General features: G+C 49.1%; 1 protein-coding gene across 2 annotated transcripts in view; it reads right to left on the bottom strand.

The window, feature by feature from the left end:
• LOC141057337 (translation initiation factor IF-2, mitochondrial-like) overlaps positions 1-22,618 on the bottom strand; it is a 65,774-nt gene that overhangs the window by 23,742 nt on the left and 19,414 nt on the right. For both annotated transcript variants that reach the window (XM_073553903.1, XM_073553904.1), the window contains exons 3-7: positions 14,962-15,082; positions 13,708-13,879; positions 6,650-6,810; positions 4,057-4,233; positions 733-872 (exon numbers count right to left, since the gene is read on the bottom strand). In XM_073553903.1, the coding sequence (XP_073410004.1) occupies positions 733-872; positions 4,057-4,233; positions 6,650-6,810; positions 13,708-13,879; positions 14,962-15,082 (771 nt within the window). The remainder of the gene's footprint in view (positions 1-732; positions 873-4,056; positions 4,234-6,649; positions 6,811-13,707; positions 13,880-14,961; positions 15,083-22,618) is intronic.

Raw genomic sequence — 22,618 nt, 5'->3', positions numbered from 1 at the left:
TACTCACGTATATGGCACCATTATATCCACAGCAGGGCTTTAATATGCACATGAGAGCAAGAATGCATTTCTACCATCAGTACAGTTTTTTTATGTGACCAGTACATAATGTCTCGTAGGTTGCAGGTCATCACTATCATCGCACTGATCACACCGACAGCCTGCATGTATGGCTCGTGATTCTTAGGCATAATGTAAAACAGGACCCAAATAGCTGTGAGTACATTATCACCATGATCTATTAAGGAGAGCGTGTTTGCAAGTAAATACAAGTCTGATCCTGGAATATGCCATTAAAGGGTAATCCTGATCTAGAGAAGTTATTAATTTGATATTGAGAATGTGGCTCTGCAAACTCTCTTCTCAGTACAACGGTGGCCGGACATGTGCACCACCATTCCACTCATTCTCTATGGGACTGCCATAGGTTGCAGGGCTTGTCAGTATCATACAGAATGAATGAAAAGGTGGTGCATTTACCCAACCACTGGTCAATTCAGGCAGAAACTTGTTCTAGAGATCCGTGGGGGTCCCAGCGAGTTATCACCTATCCTACAAAGAGGTGATATCTTCAAAAGATTAGAATAATCCTTTAGGGCCAATTAGTAAGATACTATTCAAGTAGATAATGCTTGCATCTGTTCCAAAATAAGTGAAGCTACACATAAACCCTCGTACTATTGAAATAGAGTAATACGTATATGTAAGAACACAGTTTTGCACAGACATTACCTTTAATGCAGAAATGTTAATGGCTTGGACATCTCCCCCGAATTCTTCACATACTATATTATGAGACAGGAGCTCCATCTTTACTCTCTCTGGATCGGCATCTGCTTTGTCACATTTATTTATAGCCAGAATGACGGGGACTGTGGTATAGGTGAAAAACGAAAATAGGTTCAAAAAATGCATAAGGCCTAAAGAATGATCATAGCGTAAGTGAGTGTTGTCTGGTTTATTTATTTTTTTATTCCATTGTCTTCCTGTAGATAAAAACAACAAATGCTTCTGTACTTGCCCTCTGCTGCTCTAGCACCGGACCTCCGCTGCCGCCTCCAGTCTTTGTTGATATGGCTGCAGCCTATCACTTGTCTCAGCTATGTCAACATCACATGACTTTTGTAGTCTATCATTTGGATCAGTGGTGACGCCGATGTAGACGCACCGGATTGCTGGGCTAAGTGATTAGCTGCAGCAGTCAAGACAGTAATGCTGTGGGCTGCACCTCTGCGCCGGAGCCCACATCAAAGGTAGGGACACGACATGCGCTGTACATGTACGGCGCATGCCGTGAAGGGGTCAAAATGCCTTGTACTATTATTAGATATCATGTTTCTAACATTATAAGGCTATCTAGTAAATATAGTACAATTATATTTACTAATATATAATTAACTGCCGTTAATCTGACTCGTGATTCGAGGTCCGCAATCTCAAGGGCCTCTCTGCTCCTCTTGTTCGACCACTATGTCACTTTAGGATCAATATTACAATTATTCAAGGTATAATGCACAATTATTTGTATATTACACACTGAGGAGGGCAACCATCACTTTGTAGGAGAACACACAATGGATAGTTGTTGCTACTACGCCAGTACATGGTTTCCAAATTCACTTATTGCAAATATGTGTTGCACATTTATGGTACAAGTCTAGACGTTTTCCATGCATAAGAAAAAATAAACGCATGTGAGCAAAAGATTGAAAGACACAGGTCCAAGATCAACCCATTTTTATTAATTATACATTATTAAATAGTAGATAAAAGGAAATCTGTCTGTAGGATCAACACTTCTAAGCTGTCTATATGGGCATGTAGGACATAGGAAGGTGCAAAATGACACCCTGATATCTGCCATCCGATGTCTGTAAATGAGCTGTTCCAGTTCTATGGCCTAGACACAGATATCCCAGAGAATCTGCCTCCAAAGATTATTTTACATGAAGGGGACATTACCAGTGTGATGTGTAATGGCTGCTCTCCTGATCTCACAGCAGAGCTGTGTGTGATTATAACTGACACATCTGCAGGCTCCTCTCAGCTTCCATCTCACCGGCAGACAGGGTCACAATACAGCAGAGCTGTGAGCTGCATCAAAATGTGTTTAGAAGAATAAGGTAATAGACATATTATATGTGGGAGCCAAGAGCGATAAGTATCACATGGCAAAAATATTTATTCATATGTATATTGTATACCACATATATAGAGAGAATAGGACTAAGCAGGAAACTGCAAATTTACTGAAAATCACCAACAAGACAAGCAGTCAATGAATCCATAAAACACATATTAGTAATATATCAAAATGTGGACTACAGTATATGGAATAGGGGGTATGAGGAAAAACGTAAACAGTGGTAAATGGAGTCCAAACACACTGTGGGCACTGTACCATAATAGATTATACAACATCATGGATAGATAAGTATCCCTATATACCAGGTCAGAGAAATATCATTGTGAAATACAGAAATACATTGATTAATGAATATACTGAAGCAACATCTTATAGCAAATGCTAATGCCTATAATGAAACTGACCAAATTCTCTGACATAATGCACAGGGGACCATTGTAAAGTAACTGCTCAAAATAGATACCATAATAAATTAATCATCACAATTGCGGCATAGTCACCTGTGAGCAGTGGCAGCAGTGGAGTGGACAATGGTCCCCTGTGCATTATGTCAGAGAATTTGGTCAGTTTCATTATAGGCATTAGCATTTACTATAAGATGTTGCTTCAGTATATTCATTAATCAATGTATTTCACAATGATATTTCTCTGACCTGGTATATAGGGATACTTATCTATCCATGATTTTGTATAATCTATTCTGGTACAGTGCCCACAGTGTGTTTGGACTCCATTTACCACTGTTTACGTTTTTCCTCATACCCCCTATTCCATATACTGTAGTCCACATTTTAATATATTACTAATAAAGTATGTGTTTTATGGATTCTTTGACTGCTTGTCTTGTTGGTGATTTTCATCAAAATGTGTTTGTAAGAAGACAAGGTTCAGTTCTCCTGCTCTGTGTTGGTTACATAGCTCACACTGGAAACTCCCCTTTTAATGTATAATAATCTCTGGAGGCAGATTCTCAGGGAGATCTATGTCCGGGCCATAGATCTTCAACAGCTCATTTACATATAAGAAAAACATGAATTTCTCTGGAAAAATACAACAGATATCAAGGTATCATTTTATGCAGCTTCCTATGACCTACATGCCCATATAGAGAGGCTTCCTTTGATTATAAGGCCTGATGTTTTTTTTTTTTTTAATAAAAGCATCAAACTCTTTTTAATACTAATTTGGGGTGGGAAATTATTATTATTTTACAACTCGAACATGACAAGCCTTTCCTATACTGATTTCTAAATTGCCTTTATGTTACGAATGTTCATTTGGTTTATTAAAAGTTCATGGCTAGAAAGAGCTGTGTGTTACATAACTACCGTATACTGTATATAAATAAGATCAGAGTAAAGGCGTCCCCTGTTCCAAGCTGAACAAGCCTGATTTTTCCAGGCCTTCATTAGGAGAGGCACCGTCCATTCTACTTACAGGGGTTTTCTGCGATTTTAGTAAATGAATGCATGAAATACAAGACAATGCGATTACAAAATAAAAACTATAGCTAATTTTTCATTTTGGTGGTCCATGCTGGGCATCATTCACGTGACTGATGCATCTAATCATTGCCTGCAGCGGAGATGCTAGCATTTACACCTTGTGGTGCCCCTTAACATGACACTCGACAGATCAATAAATGTACCTTTCTTCATTTCAACTAAGAAGAATCGTGGTCTTTCCTACTTTACAAGGTATGATATGAAGTTGTGATCAATCTAGATCGCATTTGCTTATTCAGCAGCCAGCTGGCATTGAGAATTGCTGTAGCTAACTGGTAACAAGAGCAGAATGGAGATAAATACAAGAGTCTGCAGCCTGAGCTTACAAGAACGAGGTAAGAAGCGGAACCTTCACAACTCTATATTATGGCATGGGAACTTGTCATACAAGTTATACTGATTTACCTCTGGCATTCTTGGCATGTTGGATGGACTCGATGGTTTGCTTCATCACTCCATCGTCTGCTGCTACCACCAGTATAACAATATCAGTAACATGAGCGCCTCTCTCCCTCATTGCTGAAAACGCTGCGTGTCCTGGAGTGTCCAGAAAAGTAATCCTGTCCCCTGAAGCTAAATTAACTAGCAAATACAAATGGAAAATCAATTACATACAAGTTCAATAAACGTTCAGCTATGTAAAAAGGGTATTTTTATACTGTATCCATTCATGCAGTTCTCCAGGCACAGCCCCACTGTTATCCATAGGTAGTGTCTGGTGTTGCAATTTGGTCCTAATTATAGGTGCTCCCTATACACAGGATAAATGGTACATTATTAATTGGCGAGGGTCTGACTGCTGGGTCCTGCACAGGTTAGCAGAAGGGGGCACTTTTATCTGCATTAGAAAGGAGCAGTGGTGCACATGAGTGACTGAAGCCCCACTCATACCTTATGGGTATGCCAAGCGCTGCCCCATAGACAATGGAGATGTAGTCCACTTTGAAATAGCGATAAAAGTGCCTGGTCAGGGAATAAAAGCTCACAGAGGTCGGACCCCCCACAATCAATTACCGTATATACTCGTGTATAAGCAGAGATTTTCAACACTTTGTGCTGAAAATGCCCCCTCGGCTTATACACGAGTCATTCAGCAGAAACCAGCGGGGGAGGTGGAGCAGCGGCAGGAGCCGGTGGCTGGGAAGTCATACTCACCCCTCCCGTGCCTCGCTGAACGTCCCCTGCATCCTCCTTGTCCCAGCGCTGACAGATTCTTCCTGCCTTCAGCGATCACATGGTACCGCTCATTAAGCTCATGGATATGGACGTGGAAGCATATTCATGACCTTAATGAGCGGTACCATCCATGTGACCGCTGAAGGCAGGAAGAAGCTGTCAGCGCTGGACAACGGAGGATGCAGGGACGTTCAGCGACGGCACAGCAGGGTGAGTATGAAGGAGGAGGATGGGGCAGCATGGAGTAGGACAATGGCAGCAGAGGAGGACTGGGGAAGGACAGGGGAATCATGGAGGACGGTGGCTGCACAGAGGGCATTGGAAGCACGGAGGAGGACGGTGGCAGGACGGAGGAGGACGGTGGCAGGACGGAGGAGGACGGTGGCAGGACGGAGGAGGACGGTGGCAGGACGGTGGCAGGACGGTGGCAGGACGGAGGAGGACGGTGGCAGCACGGAGGAGGAAAAGGGAGCTGAGACATACATAGAAGGGGGAGCTGAGCCACGCGTACTGGGAGGGGGGAGAGCCACACAGAGCAGGAAAGGGATGAGGGGACAATGTACACCCGGGTTATACTCGAGTCATTACAACAGGTTTCCGTGGCAAAATTAGGGGCCTCGGCTTATACTCGAGTATATGCGGTAGTTCTCACTTATTCTGCAGCAAGATGATAACTTGTTTAAACCGGAGAACCCCTCACCGGGTTTTTTCCTTAATAAACGAAGGCCACCAGATTTAACACCTCTTATAGCAATCCAGTAACCTGTATATAAGTCCCCAACTAACTATGCATAGCTAAAATAAATACCTTTAATAATTCCTCCCCAAAAGTCCGTCTAATGGGTGTAGCGGTTCTTGCTTCAGCGCTTCCTCTATTCCTCCTTCATGTGGATGACGCATCCCACGTCATCCACACAGCGCCCCCCATCTTGCTCTTGTGCAGGCGTACTTCTCTCTCCCCTGGTGAGTGCAGAGCAAAGTCCTGTGATGTGCATGCGCCAAGAGGACAGAGAGCGCAGGTGACCCAGAAGTAAATCAGACACCTGCACATTACAGTACTTTGCTCCGCCGTCAGCAGGAGACAGCGAAGTACGCCTGCGCAAGAGGAAGATGGGGGGCGCTGTGTGGATGACGTGGGATGCGTCAGCCACATGATGAAGGACGGCAATTGCAGGGATAGAGGAAATGCTGAACCAAAAACAGTGGCACCCATCCGACCAGACCATACAGGAGGTGGGATTATAAAAGGTTTTTTGGGATATGCAGAGTAGGTTGGACTTATATACAGGTTGCTAGACCGCTGTAAATGAGGTGTTAAAGATGGTGGTCTTAGTTTATATTGTGAGAACATGGTGACAGGTTCCCTTTAAGTTTGTTTCTGTGATCAGCAGTGGTGCAGGAGGCTGGCCCTGCAATGAACATACAGTGAAGAAGCAGCTTTGATTTCTGATTCATGGCAAAAACCTTTTAGACCTAAACCCAGCTATAACAGGATTGGCATCGCTGCAGACTGCTGTCACTACCAGGCAGATCCTTACTGCCTATGCAGAGTGCTGTCATGATGCTGTACGAGTGTATAGTAGCAGAGCTGTACATCAGGTGAAGGGGAATTACAGATGTAACGAAGCCAAATATATAGCAATGTTCAAGATTTTCAATATCTTAGTACATTGGCCATACTGGAATAAAATACTATGGGGGCAGGATCTTTAGACCATAGACCAAAAATAAAGATTATTATTATTATTATGGTTGAGCGATTATAACCAAGAAATAGATATTTAACTGGAGGTGGAAACACAACTCTCCAAGCACGTCTTACCACTGAATGCTCCTATGTGTTGGGTGATACCACCGGCCTCCATTGCTGCAATCTGGGATTTCCTCAGCTGGTCGAGCAGTGTTGTTTTTCCATGATCTACATGTCCCATTATAGTAACTACAGGGTGTCTGGGCAGCAGTAGAGAAGGGTCTGCAGGACCTCTGGAAAGTGAACAAAAATATTAATAGGTCAGAGTGGTGTATTTCAATTGCGCCTCAGGGGTCTTTCACATTGCATTTAGTGCACACTAGGTGGCCCCATTGGGGCTTGTGTCTGAACCCCTGTAAAATGGGATTCGAACGTGTGCGCCAAAGGGGCCATAGATTATGATAGTGCCGGCAGAGTGAACGTGCACTCTGCTGTGCATAATTTTCGTGCTACTGGAGGGCGAAACTCATACGCAGTCCACACATTGGGTTTTGTGCAATATACTGTTTCATCATCACCTGTACTGTATAACTAAGCATTAGCCATTGTGCACTTATTTAGTGTGGACAGAGTCTGCTGTTGTGTTGTTTTATTACATCTAGACTTTAACGACTTTGGTCGGATCGGGTTTCATGAAACAAAATTTGTTTCAGATGAAACTGGTCCGACTAGGGCAAAAAAAAAGGAGATTTTTGTGTACTCACCGTAAAATCTCTTTCTCTTAGCCTCTAATTGGGGGACACAGAACCATGGGTGTTATGCTGCTGTCCACTAGGAGGCGACACTATGCATAATCTGAAAAAGATTAACTTTGGCTCCTCCTCTGCAGTATACACCCCTGGACGGCATCAGCCTTCTCCAGTTTTGTGCCAAAGCATTAGGAGGAACGTAACCAAATAACATAACCATGCCTGTAAGAAGGCTACTATGTACGAGCTCAAAGAACAATATGAGAACTCAACCGTAAAACAACGGCCCATAGAGCTGTGTCCCCCAATTAGAGGCTAAGAGAAAGAGATTTTACGGTGAGTACACAAAAATCTCCTTTACTCTGTCGCCTCATTGGGGGACACAGAACCATGGGACGTCCCAAAGTAGTCCCTGGGTGGGAAGCAATGGACGAATATTGTGCTAGCAGATCCCTAAATTTGGGGCACTGCCACCTGCAGAACCAGTATACCCAGGCTCGTATCCGCTGAGGACTGGGTATGAACACTGTAGTGTTTCGTAAACGTGTGTAGGCTGGTCCAAGTGGCCGCCTTACACACTTGTTGTGCCGAAGCCTGATGCAGAGTGTGCCGTGATACCGGCCGGAAGAGGGGAACTGTTAAGTCGGTAGGCCTCATGTATGGTGGACTTGATCCACCTGGCAAGGGTAGCCTTGGAAGCCGGCAGCCCCTTGCGACTACCTTCCGGAAGAATGAAGAGGGAATCAGACTTCCGGAAAGGTGCAGTCCTGGACACGTAAATCCGCAATGCTCTGACGAGGTCAAGCGTATGCAGAGCCTTCTCCACTCTATGAACCGGAACCGGGCAAAGGGATGGCAGTGAAATCTCCTCATTGAGGTGAAAGTTGGACACAACCTTAGGAAGGAAGGATGGTACCGTGCGGAGAACCACCTTGTCCTGGTGAAAAGCTAGGAAAGGCCGTCTGCAGGAAAGTGCTGACAATTCCGACACTCCGCGTAACGAGGTGATCGCCACTAGAAAAACCACTGAGACAGAATGGAAAGTGGAACTCCTCTAAGAGGTTCGAAGGGTGGAGCTTGCAATGCTGTCAGGACCAGATTAAGGTCCCACGTATCCAGCGGACGTTTGTAGGGAGGAACCAATCGGGAAACTCCCTGAATGAAAGTCCTGACTTGCGGTTTAATATCAATGCGCTTTTGAAAAAGGACTGAAAGCGCCGACACCTGACTCTTAAGCGAGCTTAAGGATAGCTTGGCGTCTAGGCCCGATTGAAGAAAACCTAGTACCTTCGGGAGGGAATAAGGGAGTGGGACTTGTCCATGAGATTCGCACCAAGAAAAGAAAGCTCTCCAGGTACGATAATAGAGCTTGGCGGAGGCAGGCTTCCTTGCCCTGATCATAGTTGCAATGACTGCCGGTGAAAAACCTGCCTGGGTTAGAATCCAGGTTTCAAGGGCCATGCCGTCAAATTGAGAGCCCCTGAATTCTGGTGGAAGAACGGACCTTGGGACAGAAGGTCGTGATGGTCGGGTAGACGCCAGGGGACGTCTGCAGTAAGTTGAACGATGTCGGCGTACCATGTACGTCTGGGCCAGTCTGGCACGATGAGGATGGTTGGAACTCCCTCTTGCTTGATCTTCCTCACGACCCTGGAGATTAGGGGGAGGGGTGGAAAAATGTACAGGAGTCGGAACTGGGACCAGTCCTGGACCAGGGCATCCGCTCCGAGTGACCGCGGGTCGTGTGTCCTGGCCATGAAATTGGGGACCTTGGTATTGAGATGGGATACCATTAGGTCCACCTCCGGGGTTCCCCAACGTTGACAGATCTGGTAAAAAATCTCGGGATGGAGAGACCACTCCCCCGAGTCCATTCCCTGCCTGCTGAGGAAGTCGGCTTCCCAGTTTTCTACACCCGGAATGTGGACCGCAGAAAGTACCGACCTCGTGTCTTCTGCCCAGCGGAGAATATGCGCCACTTCTCTCATCGCCTTGGTGGTTCACATATGCCACAGCTGTGGCATTGTCCGACTGTATCCGTATGTGCGAGGCTGCAAGCAAGTGATAAAAGGCTCTCAGTGCCAAGAGGATGGCCCTGATTTCCAGAATATTGATGGGCAATGTCACTTCCCTCGGTGACCACTTGCCTTGTGCCCTGTGATGTAGGTGCACCGCCCCCCAGCCTGTCAGGCTTGCATCGGTAGTCAGGATCTTCCATTGTCCTGAGAGAAAGGGCTTCCCTCATGAAAGCGAGGTTGGTTTGAGCCACCAATGCAGGGACCTCCTGGTTGACGACGTCAACCTGAACTCCCTGTCGAGGGAGAAGGGATTCCTGTCCCAAGATCTGAGTACGGCTAGTTGAAGGACCCTGAGGTGAAACTGGGCAAATGGCACTGCCTCTATTGCTGCTGCCATCCGGCCGAGGACTCTCATGGCAAACCGGAGAGATCGAGGAGGACTGCGAAGGAGTGTACGAACGCCCAGACGGATGGCCAGTGTCTTGTCCTTGGGAAGGAGCACCAGGCCCCTGGAGGTGTCGAATAACATTCCCAGGAATGTTGGAGTCTGACTTGGGATAGTCGACGATTTCTGTAGGTTGACTAGCCATCCCAGGCGACTCAGTGTGTCTATTGTGATTGAGACACTGACCTCGCAGTCTTTGAAAGTGGGAGACTTGATGAGGAGGTCGTCCAGGTACGGGATGACTAGAATGCTTCTTGAGTGCAGAGCGTCCATGGTGGCCGCCATGACTTTGGTGAACGTTCTTGGAGCCGTGGCAAGTCCGAACGGAAGGGCGACAAACTGGTAGTGGTTTTGGTTGATCGCGAACCTGAGAAACCTTTGGTGGGCGGGGGCAATTGGTATGTGCAGATACGCATCCTGTATGTCTATGGAGGCAAGGTATTCTCCCTGCTCCATGGATGCAATGATGGACCGGAGGGACTCCATGCGGAAATGACGGACCCGTACGTAATTGTTGAGCTGTTTTAGGTCCAGTATGGGTCGGACGCTGCCTCCTTTCTTGGGGACTACGAACAGATTTGAGTAGAACCCTCGGAATCTCTCGTTCGCGGGAACCGGCACCACAACTCCTGCTTGAAGGAGAGAGGAGACCGCTTGGTGGAAAGCACGAGCCTTGTCTGGTAGTGTTGGAGGAATAGAGAGGAAGAACCGGTTCGGTGGAGCGGAAGTGAACTCTATCTTGTATCCGGAAGACACTATTTCCCTGACCCACTTGTCTTCTGTAATAGGCAGCCAGACTTGCTGAAAGAGTAAAAGTCGGCCACCTACTGGTGGGGTGTCTTCCGGAGTTCGTGAGTCATGATGAAGCGAAGTTCTGAGGTTTTCCTCCCTTGGGTTTCGCTTGGCCTGCTTTCGACTGCCAAGACCTGTCCGGTCGCTGCTGCGTCCGTGGGTTGTCCCTGCGTGGAGAGTGGTTACGGTTTTGCGCTGGGCGCGAAACGGACCAGCCCGAGGAATTCCGAAAGGATCGAAATCGTGTCTGGTTTCTTCGTTTAAACGTGCGTTTCGGTTTTAGTTGAGGGAGAGAGGTACTCTTACCCCCAGTGGCATTGGCTATCATTGTGTCCAACTTTTCGCCGAAAAGTCTTCCAGTAAGATACGGAAGTCGCGTGAGGGACTTCTTTGAGGCCGCATCCGCTTTCCATTCTCGCAGACAGAGGATGCGTCGGATCGTGATGGCGTTTGAAGCTATTCCCGCTACACCTCTTGCGGAATCCAGGGCTGCATGAATCATGTAGTCTGCTACCACTGCTATCTGGACCGCTTGGTCCGAGAGCTCAGGATTTGAAGCTTGAAGACCCTCCTGTAGTTTTTTGGCCCAAGCCAGGATGGCCTTGGCTGCCCACACTGAAGCAAACGCAGGGCCCAGAGAGGCGCCTGCCGCTTCGAAAATAGAACGAGCCATGCGTTCTACTTGCCGGTCTGCTGCGTCCCTGAGAGTTGAGCTATCTGGCAGAGAGAGTAAGGTCTGCGCTGCTAGCCTCGAAACCGGGGGGTCCACTTCAGGTGGATCTGTCCATTGTTTGGTGTCTGTCTGTGGGAAGGGGTACTTCGCTTCCAAATATTTGCGATTAGCAAATTTTTTCTCAGGCTGCGCAAACTGTTTGGTAAGTATTTTCTCAAACTCATGGTGATTAGGGAAGACCTTAGGTGGTTTCTGAACACTTTCGAAGCAAATCCTATGTTCCGGGACTTCCGGGGCCGACTCTGGAATTTTTAGCACCCGATAGATGGCAGAGATTATGTCCTCAACTAGCGCTGTATTGCTAGGGGGAGAAGGTACCACGGACCTCTCCGTCTCGTTATCTGAGTCTGAGTCACAGATGCCCTCCGAATCCTGTGCCTCGCTAAGGTGATCCCTGGAGGGCGACCTGGGGCGGGGGTCTTCTGTGATGGGGGATCTCTGTGGTAAATTGCACTGTCTGTCTGTGACAGGAGACTGCCTAGGAGACCTGGAATGACGCTGTCTCTCCCTGGAGGGGGACGACCTTGTGCTATAGGATGACTCAGGTGATCGAGACCTGTGGGTCCGCTTACGTCTGTGAGAGTCGGAAGCAGCATGTTCCTGAGACAAGCTGTCCGTTTGCTGTGTAACGTCCATAGCCGGAGCCCGACTCTGCAGAGCTTGCAGCAATGTGGCAGTTAGGTTGTCTATGGACTGTGTCAGACTGTGACATCTGAGTTGCCCATTCCGGCGTGGCCTGTGACACTGAAGCGTCAGTAGGGACTCCCTGGGGTTCTGACCCAGAGTTCTGGATGCAGTCCCGACAGTGCGGATACGTGCTGCCACTAGGGAGCGTGGCTTTGCAGGCTGTGCAGAATGCATAGAAACATTCCTGCCTGGTTCTCTTCCTTGAGCCCGGCATAGTGCACAGAGGCTGGCTATAAGGGATCGTACAGGGGCGGCTACGCAGAGGGAACCCACAGATAGCCTTATAGGAAGTATAGATTCACAGCTGAGTAATGAGAACCCAGCTGTGAGCTTACCCCACCGGTGTGCCCCTAGGTCCAGCGCCGACAGATCTCAGTTCTGTGCCCCCCGGAGACTGCTGTGATGCTCCTCTCCTGGATCTCATCCAAAAAAAATGGCCACCGGGACTCTGAGGAGAGGGAGGAGGGGGCGGAGAGCTGAAAAGGGCACGCTGGGCTGTGTAAAAACGCGCCCTTTCTGCCTCAATCCGCCCCTTCTATGACACTATAGTGTGTCATTTTAGTCATCCGGGGGGCGGGCCGGGGGGCGGGGAAAAGCCGCGGTCTAAATTAGAGGCCTGATGCCCAGGAGGGCTCCAGAGCGGCGCGGTAGTCCGGGGGGGGGGGGGGGGGGGGCGGATTTGTACCAAACCCCCCCAGAATGGTTGACTGGATAGCGGTGGGGGTAGCGGTTCCTGTATGGGGGGCCCCCGGAGCGCTATGGAGCCGCTGCAGAGACAGGGACGCAGAAAAGCCCTGTCTCTGCTGTGCCATCCAGTCCGCACCCTCCCCCGGCCCCAACAGGATCCCTCAGCTGGTCTGGGGTCCCTGGAAGCTGCGGAATGCTGCCTGTACTCCGACCCTACCTGAGGCGTCTCAACCTAATGCCCCCTGCGGGGGATTAGGGAGGGTGCGTCTGTCACCGTCAGGGGGTCTTCATCCTCTCCTCAACCTCAACCCAGACCCCAAAGGGGTTGGGGAAGGAGGGGGGTTTCGACCTCGAACCAGGACCCGAGGGACTGGGGAAGGGAGCGACATGGGGAATAGCCACCTCGACCTCAACCGGGTACCCCTAATGGGGGACCGAGGAGGGAGCCATGCCGGGAGTCTCGCTGGAGACCCGCTTTTCTTCATCTGTAGTCCTTTGGAAAAAAATCCAGGAAAAAGACGGAGTAAAAAAAAATTCTTAGGTGTGCCTCCTGCGACACTAAGCAAAAACTGGAGAAGGCTGACGCCGTCCAGGGGTGTATACTGCAGAGGAGGAGCCAAAGTTAATCTTTTTCAGATTATGCATAGTGTCGCCTCCTAGTGGACAGCAGCATAACACCCATGGTTCTGTGTCCCCCAATGAGGCGACAGAGTAAAAGTCGGAGTTTCGTCCGAAACCCGACCCTAATGCAAGTCAATGGGAAATAAAAGTCGGCATTGAGCGGATGACATTTATCCACTCAATGCCGACTTTTAATCCCCATTGACTTGCATTGGGGTCGGGTTTCGGCCAAAACTCCGACTTTTTTTGCCCTAGTCGGACCAGTTTCATCTGAAACAAATTTTGTTTCATGAAACCCGATCCGACCAAAGTCGCTCAACTCTAATTACATCACTTATAGCCGTTCGTTGATAACAATTTTGTATTATTCAGGGGTGCGCATTACTCGTGTATTTCTGTTCTCATTTGGCAGCTGTACAAGAGACTAGAGAAAAGACTCCAGCTGATTACAACAATACCTTTTCATGGCATCTTTATTTTCCATGACTTTCTCTACCTTCTTCTCCATGTACATATACTTCATGCCAGACTTCTTTATGGCTGCCTTAATCATCTCTTCGGTTAGTGCCGATGATGGTTTTAAATGGTCTACATCAAAGTCCGAGAAAATCAGAGTTTCATAGATGTCATCTGAAATAACAAACATATTGTATTAGGACCCGTGATAAATTATGCTCCTGTATTTTACCAAAAATCAACTTATTGTTCTGTTTATAAGCTGAGGAGACACATACATGTACATAAATAGGGAGAGACCAGTCAATCTAGCAGAGAGAAGCCGGCTGTTCCCACCCACATGACTTGCTTCTCTCTTCCCATCTCTTTTATAAAGGGAATCTGTCCGTAGTCTCAACCCTCCTAAGACGTCTATATGGTCGAGTAGGTCAGATGCAGGCAGATGAATAAAGTGATACCTTGATATCTGTGATATATTTTATTACAGAGAAATCCACAATTTTTCTTAATATGTAAATGAGCTGTTACAATCTATGGGCTGGACATAGATTTCCCTGAGAATCTGCCTCTAGAGCTAATTTTAAATGAAAGGGTGTGTTACCAATGCGAAACATGTAGATCAGGAGAGCAGACTGTCAGTTATTACAAGTCTCACACTGGTAACTCCCACTTTCATTTAAAATAAGCTCTGGAGGCAGATTCCCAGGGAGATCTATTTCCCACCCATAGATCTTAACAGCTCATTTACATATTAAGAGTGGATTTCTCTGGAATAAGACATCGGATCACAAATATAAAGGTGTCATTTTATTTGGCTTTCTATGATTTGCCTGCCCATATAGATGGATTAGGCGAGTTGCTCCTTCTGATAAGACTCCTTCTAAACAAAGCTTTCACTATAATGAGACAGCAGTTCAGGGTACATATTATGCACCTGCACCTCTTTTACACTGCTTATAATTAGGTCACAATGAATCACTTGACAGGTTCCCAATAAATTAATCCTGCAATGCCAAAATCACTCCTGCACAATAGCATCACAATTTTGGTCATTGCGGACGGTACTATTTAATGATCTGCCCTGTCAAATGGCCATCAATTTATTATCCTAGAAAACCCTTTAATAAGTATGTTTAGAATTCAGATTCCATCTTTTGTGCTGATCACAATCGTATCTGGATGCAGTTAATCCGCACTCCATCAGCTAAATGTGTTTGCTGAGAAGTCACAGTTAAAAACAAAAAGGAGGCACTCACCGACATCTCTACCCATGGCTTTGGCCAGTTCACGAATGGTCATATTGTGCCACACTTCTACCAGCTGCTTCTGCTCTTTCACCTTGATCGGCTTTAACTTCTCTTTTTTCTGCACTTTCTCCTATCAAATAAAAGAAAAAAAAAATTGAGTAACTATCAAACTCTGTGGATGATAAAAAAAAAAAATTGCACACCGTAGAAAGACCTCACTGAGGAGTTATGATAATGGCCCTGCTGATCAATAAAAACTAAAAATATGTCTTCAGCAAAATTCTTGGCTGTCTTTTTGCCAACAGTTATTAACTAAGGTTGCAGTCACACAGTCACATCTCCTAGGGCAGTTTTTTTTTTTTTTTTAAATCACGGACAGCAAATGGACCCAGAGATTCATTGTGCCAAATATACAAATGGATCTGTGCGCTCGGTTCGTGAAACTCCGCGCATGCCCTATTCTTGTCCGTCTTGTGTACCAGACTTAACCATTAAAGTCTATAGGGATCAGTATAAAATTGCTAAAATATGGACAAAATACTTGGCTATGTGCACGTACTGTCTTTTTCAGGCGGATACCACCTACAAATAGGGATTTTTGTGTACTCACCATAAAATCCTTTTCTCCGAGCCAATCATTAGGGGACACAGACAGTGGGTGTTATGCTGCTTGCCACTAGGAGGACACTAAGTAAACCAGAAAAAAGCTAACTCCTCCCCTGCAGTGTACACCCTCTCGCTGGATGAGATTTCTCCATTTCGGTGAAAAAAGCAGTAGGAGCATAAACAGTCAACAATAACCATAACTATGTAAAATCTCAAGAATGCTACAGTGAGCCAATAGGCTAAACAGGGAGGGTGCTGTGTCCCCCAATGATTGGCTTGGAAAAAAAGATTTTACGGTGAGTACACAAAAGAGGGATTTTGGGTTCTTACCGTAAAATCTCTTTCTTGGAGCCTTCATTGGGGGACACAGAATACCATGGGTGTATGCTGCTGCTGCTAGGAGGCTGACACTATGCAAAACAGGAAAATTAGCTCCCCGGCAGTATACACCCACAGACAGGCACCAAGCACCTCAGTTGGTGAAAAAGCAGTAGGAGAAGCAACCAAAAACCATGAACATATGTACCAACCCAGCAAGGGACTCGAAGACCCAACACGGTACAACTTAAACAGGGAGGGTGCTGTGTCCCCCAATGAAGGCTCCAAGAAAGAGATTTTACGGTAAGAACCCAAAATCCCTCTTTCTTTATCGCCTTATTGGGGGACACAATACCATGGGATGTTCCAAAGCAGTCCCGAGGGTGGGAACAGCAATTAAAGGAACGACAGAATGAAGGGCTTAGGTCGGCCGTGCGCGACCGCTGCCTGCAGAACCTTCCTACCAAGAGCCGCATCAGACGAGGCCTGGGTATGAACCCTGTAGAACCTCGCAAAGGTGTGCAAAGACGACCAGGTCGCGGCCCTGCAAAGTTGTAAGGCCGAAGCCTGATGTCGCACAGCCCAAGAAGCCCCTACAGCCCGGGTGGAGTGGGCTTTCACTCCCGGAGGGGGCCGTTTCTCCTGAAGTCGGTAGGCTTCCAGGATGGTAGACCGAATCCAGCGAGCAATCGTGGATTTGGAGGCCGGAAGACCTTTCCGGCGACCCTCAGAAATGACCAGCAGGGAATCAGACTGGCGAAAAGAAGCAGTCCTGGCAAGGTAAACACGCAAGGCTCTCACTACATCCAGTTTGTGGAGCGACTTTTCCAGAGGATGAGCAGGCGCAGGACAAAACGATGGAAGGACGATATCTTCGTTAATGTGAAAAGGAGATACCACTTTTGGAAGGAAGGAAGGAACTGGCCTGAGAACAACCTTATCTTGGTGGAGGATAAGGTACGGAGAACGACAGGATAAGGCCGCCAGCTCAGAAACTCTCCTGATGGATGTAATGGCGATGAAAAAAGCCACCTTCCATGAAAGCAAAGACAGAGGGATGTCCTAGATCGGTTCGAACGGCGCCTTCTGGAAAGCGCCAAGAACAAGATTGAGATCCCATGGATCTATCGGAGAATGATGAGGAGGAGCCACATGGGCGACTCCTTGGAGAAAAGTCTTCACCTGCGGTAAGGAAGCTAGATCCTTCTGGAAGAGGATTGCTAGGGCAAACACCTGGCCTTTGAGAGTACTGAGGGAGAGGCCCGCATCCAAACCAGATTGGAGGAAACCAAGAATGGATGGAATGGAGAATGATAGTGGAAAAACATCGTTATCCTCGCACCAACGGAAAAAGGCCTTCCAGTACCTATGGTAAATGCGGGAGGAAGCTGGCTTCCGAGCCTTGATCATGGTCTGAATGACCCGGCTGGAAAACCCTGAATCCTTCAGAATTGCGGCCTCAACGGCCATGCCGTTAAACTCAGAGACTGAGAATTCTGGTGGTAAAGAGGGCCTTGCGAGAGAAGATCTGGATGGTCTGGAAGCCTCCAGGGGACGTCCGCGAGCATGTTCACCAACTCCGCGTACCAAGGGCGTCTCGGCCAGTCTGGAGCCACTAGGATGACTGGGATGCCCTCTGACTTTATCTTTTTGACCACTCTTGGAAAGAGGGCAAGGGGAGGAAACAGGTAAGGCAGTTGGAACTGGGACCACGGAATTACTAGGGCTTCGCAACCGACGGCTAGAGGATCCCTGGACCTGGCTACAAAGTGAGGAACTTTGTTGTTCATCCGAGATGCCATGAGATCGACGTCCGGGGTGCCCCAACGCTGGCATATCTGAGTGAAGACTGTGGGATGAAGGGACCATTCGCCTGACGCTAGACCTTGGCGACTCAAGAAGTCGGCTGCCCAATTTTCCACCCCTGGAATGTGAACAGCGGAGATCGCCGGAACGTGACGCTCTGCCCAGCGCAGTATCCTTGCCACTTCTGACATATTACCTGCCTGCTATGAGTACCGCCCTGGTGGTTTATGTACGCCACAGACGTGGCGTTGTCTGACTGAATGCGGACTGGTTTGCCTATGAGGAGATGCTGCCAACGAAGGAGAGCAAGGAGGATTGCCCTGATCTCCAGAAGGCTGATGGGCAGAAGAGTCTCCTGGGCGTTCCAGCGCCCAGGGGCCGTTTTCTGATGGTAAACCGCCCCCCATCCTAGGAGCCTCGCATCGGTGGTGATGACCTGCCACCGAGGCGGAAGAAAAGACCTTCCGCGGAGAACGGACGCCGGCAATGCCCACCAAGTCAGCGATTGTCTGACTCTGAGCGGAAGAAGAATGGGGCGGTCCAGAGAAAACGAGGTCTTGCCCCAGACTGACAGGAGGAACAGTTGGAGAGGGCGAGAGTGGAATTGTGCGAAGGGCACTGCTTTCATGGAAGCTATCATCTTCCCCAGGACCCTCATGCAGGACCGAAGGGACATGATCCTCGAGCGTTGTAGGGACTGAATCCCCTTGCAAAGGGTTGAAAACTTGTCCCTCGGTAGAAACACCCGGGCTAGATTCGTGTCGAACTCCATGCCCAAAAAGGTCAGACGTTGGATAGGGCGCAGGATGGACTTCTCCTTGTTGACTATCCATCCGAGGCGGCTGAGGGCATCCAAGGTTATCTGAAGACTGTGAAGACAGTCTTGGTGGGACGAGCCCTTGATCAGGAGATCGTCCAGGTAAGGAATGATAAGAATCCCTCTGGATCGAAGGATGGCCATGACTGTTGCCATCACCTTCGTAAAGACACGGGGAGCGGAGGCTAGTCCGAAGGGGAGGGCCGTGAACTGATAGTGATTGTCCTGAATCGCAAAACGGAGGTATCTCTGATGCCGCAGAGAAATGGGGATGTGGAGGTAGGCATCCTGTATGTCCACAGAGCAGAGAAACTCTCCGGGTTCCATCGAGGCTATTACCGAACGCAGAGACTCCATCTTGAAGTGGCGGATCTTCACGTGGCGATTGAGCAACTTGAGGTCCAAAATTGGACGAAGAGAGCCATCCTTTTTCGGGACTATGAAGAGATTCGAGTAGAACCCTAAAAACCGTTTGTTTGCAGGAACGGCAACGATGACCCCTGCGGAAAGGAGGGAGGAGACGGCCTGAAGGAACCCTGGAATCTGTGATCGCTGTCTTGGGGATCGAGACAGAAAGAAGCGACTGTTTGGGGGGAGAAGAAAACTCGATTTTGTATCCGGATGTGATGATTTCCCTGACCCAAGCGTCATCAACAACGGATAGCCATGCGTCCTTGAAAAAGGAAAGTCTGCCTCCCACCCTGGAAAGATTTCCGGGTGGGGGTGACCCATCACAGATGAAAATCTGCCTGATCGGGAGCCTGAGGACCTGGGGGGATGACCTCTGGATCTCCAGCGGGGAGCCGGCTTATAAGAAGGCTTTCTCCTGTCTCTGGAAGCAGGATGCCGGTCCTGCTGGGATGAACTTTCTGCGGCAGAGAAGGGGCGAAAGGACCTAAATGGCCGAGAAGCCTTCTTGCTAAAGAACCTCCTAGGGCGGGACTGGGGAAGGGAAGTGCTCTTTCCACCAGTGGCATCTGAGATTATCTGATCCAGCTTGGCGCCAAAGAGCCTAGTGCCGTGAAATGCCAGGTTGGTGAGCGACTTCTTTGAGGTGGTGTCCGCATTCCAAGACTTCAACCAAAGAATGCGGCGTATGGCCACTATGTTGCTGTTAGCTCTAGCTACGCACCCAGCCGCGTCCAAGGAGGCGGCCAAAAGGTATTTGCCCGCATGATTAATTTGGTCTGCTAAATCTGCCAGCTCGTCCCGAGGAGCTGCCGCTGAAATGCCCCTGCGCAGAATTTTTGCCCAAGCCGAAATGACCTTCGCCACCCAAGTGTGACGGACTCAGCTCCTGCTGAGCCCATTTTTTGAGTGGACCCTCTGGGTCGTGGCACCCACCCACCGAGGGCGAGCTGACCTTGTGAAAATCCACCCCCTATACAGGGAGTGTCAGGGGCAAGACCAAGGGGGTGAGCCACCACGACTGCTGGGACCAGACGGCCGGCTCAGGGGACACTAGACGAGTGTCTGACGACAAGGACGAGCAGGAAGCAAGACGAGACTAGACGTAGGTGCAAGGTATCTTCATTAGAATAACACAAGATCAAATACAGAGAAAACAAGCAAAACGTGCAAGGTGCGCGCGTGGGCACGCCAAGGTCCATAACATGGTACGTGCCAGATGGCACGCCTAGGCACAGGTAATGGCATGATGGCATCGGACTCCGGACTGCTGGCAAACCGACAGGGTCCAGGGATCAGGCTGCGGACGTCAGCTCCGGACATCAGGCCGTAGTCATCTGGTTCCGGACCTCTGGCAACGGTCGGCAGGTTCCGGGCATCCGGCAGGCAAACCAGGGTTCAGGCAAGGAGGCACGACAGATATCCAAGCAGGGTGCGTGTTTAGGGAACACGCCAAGGTCCAAGGCTAGGTGCGTGTGTAGGGGACACGCCAGGGTCCAAGGCTAGGTGCGTGTGTAGGGGACACACCAGGGTTCAAGACTAGGTGCAAGGCAAGGTGCGTGTGTAGGGGACACGCCAGGGTTCAAAGCGAGGTGCGTGTGTAGCCACGCCAAAGCATAGAATAAGACAGTGCGTGTAGAGACACGCCAAGGTACAAGGTATAAGACAGAGTGCGTGTAGAGACACGCCAAGGTTCAAGGTACAAGACAGAGTGCGTGTAGAGACACGCCAAGGTTCAAGGTACAAGACAGAGTGCGTGTTGAGACACGCAAAGGCACAAGACAGAGTGCGTGTAGAGACACGCCAAGGTACAAGACAGAGTGCGTGTAGAGACACGCCAAGGCACAAGACAGGGTGCGTGTAGAGACACGCCAGGGTTCAGAGCAGGGCTGCGTGCTAGGAGCTACGCCAGGGTTCAAGGCAGGGTGCGTGCTAGGAGCCACGCCAGGGTTCAAGGCAGGGTGCGTGCTAGGAGCCACGCCAGGGCACAAGGAAGGGCTGCGTGCTAGGAGCCACGCAGGGGGCACGCCACACTGGCCAGTGCACACGGCTGTACACAAACACGTGGCACTTACCACGGCACAGGAGACGGCCAAGGGGAACCCACGCCGGGGTTCAATGCAAGGACAAGGCAGGGAAAGGCAAGGAATACAGGCAGAAACAGAGCCAGGTCAGAGAGAGGACAGAGTCTAGCAGCGGAGCGTAGGCAGAAGCCCAGAGCCGGGCCAAGGGAAGACCTTGGGACTAGACAAAGAAACGAGCACGAAGGAGAGGAGAAATGGTGCGTGTGCGAGGGAGCACTACAGAGCACCATAGAAGAGAGCGAGGCAGAGCAAGCAAAGACTGAGACCATAGGGAGGAACACAAAGCAAGGAATAGCAAGGCAGAGAACACAGGGAGGACTACAAGTCAAAGCATAGCAAAAGCAAGACATGGCAAAACAGGCGAGGCAGAGAACAAAGGAAGGACTACAAGTCAAAGCATAGCTAAGGCGAGACATAGCAAAACAGACTAAGACAAAGAACAGCAGAAGGACTACAAGGCAAAGACAAACATGGCACAAGAGACAACACAAGACATGGCACAAGACAAGAGGCGGAATACGAGCACGGAGCGTGTGCAGACACGCACTAAGAAAAAAAAAAAAAAATTTTCTTCGGCAGAAACCAGAGTTTAGTACAAACCACTCCAACAATGTTGATCCGACATCTGAAACGGACATCTGCACCGGTCAAGACACAGGAGCCGCTAACGAGACATGAAGATCCAGTGGGGAGGACTGCGGTTAGACAAACAAGTCTTCTTACTCTGGCTGCCATCATTTCCAAATGAGTCCAGAGGTCAAGGGCCAGGTCTGATTTACATCAGAAGAGTGGCCGGGGTACCGCCATATTCAGGAGAGTCCAGGAGACAGAGCAGATTCTATAACAGACGGGTCATCAGACGGGTAGCCGAGGTACCAGCGGAGTCCATGGCCTGATTAACTGTGACGGACTCAGCTCCTGCTGAGCCCATTTTTTGAGTGGACCCTCTGGGTCGTGGCACCCACCCACCGAGGGCGAGCTGACCTTGTGAAAATCCACCCCCTATACAGGGAGTGTCAGGGGCAAGACCAAGGGGGTGAGCCACCACGACTGCTGGGACCAGACGGCCGGCTCAGGGGACACTAGACGAGTGTCTGACGACAAGGACGAGCAGGAAGCAAGACGAGACTAGACGTAGGTGCAAGGTATCTTCATTAGAATAACACAAGATCAAATACAGAGAAAACAAGCAAAACGTGCAAGGTGCGCGCGTGGGCACGCCAAGGTCCATAACATGGTACGTGCCAGATGGCACGCCTAGGCACAGGTAATGGCATGATGGCATCGGACTCCGGACTGCTGGCAAACCGACAGGGTCCAGGGATCAGGCTGCGGACGTCAGCTCCGGACATCAGGCCGTAGTCATCTGGTTCCGGACCTCTGGCAACGGTCGGCAGGTTCCGGGCATCCGGCAGGCAAACCAGGGTTCAGGCAAGGAGGCACGACAGATATCCAAGCAGGGTGCGTGTTTAGGGAACACGCCAAGGTCCAAGGCTAGGTGCGTGTGTAGGGGACACGCCAGGGTCCAAGGCTAGGTGCGTGTGTAGGGGACACACCAGGGTTCAAGACTAGGTGCAAGGCAAGGTGCGTGTGTAGGGGACACGCCAGGGTTCAAAGCGAGGTGCGT

This window comes from Dendrobates tinctorius, unplaced genomic scaffold, assembly GCF_039654945.1.
Source record: "Dendrobates tinctorius isolate UK_male_01 unplaced genomic scaffold, ASM3965494v1 ptg000203l, whole genome shotgun sequence".
Lineage (NCBI taxonomy): Eukaryota > Metazoa > Chordata > Amphibia > Anura > Dendrobatidae > Dendrobates > Dendrobates tinctorius.
Note: the sequence above shows the minus strand (reverse complement) of the source record. Positions and strands in the feature narration are given on the sequence as shown.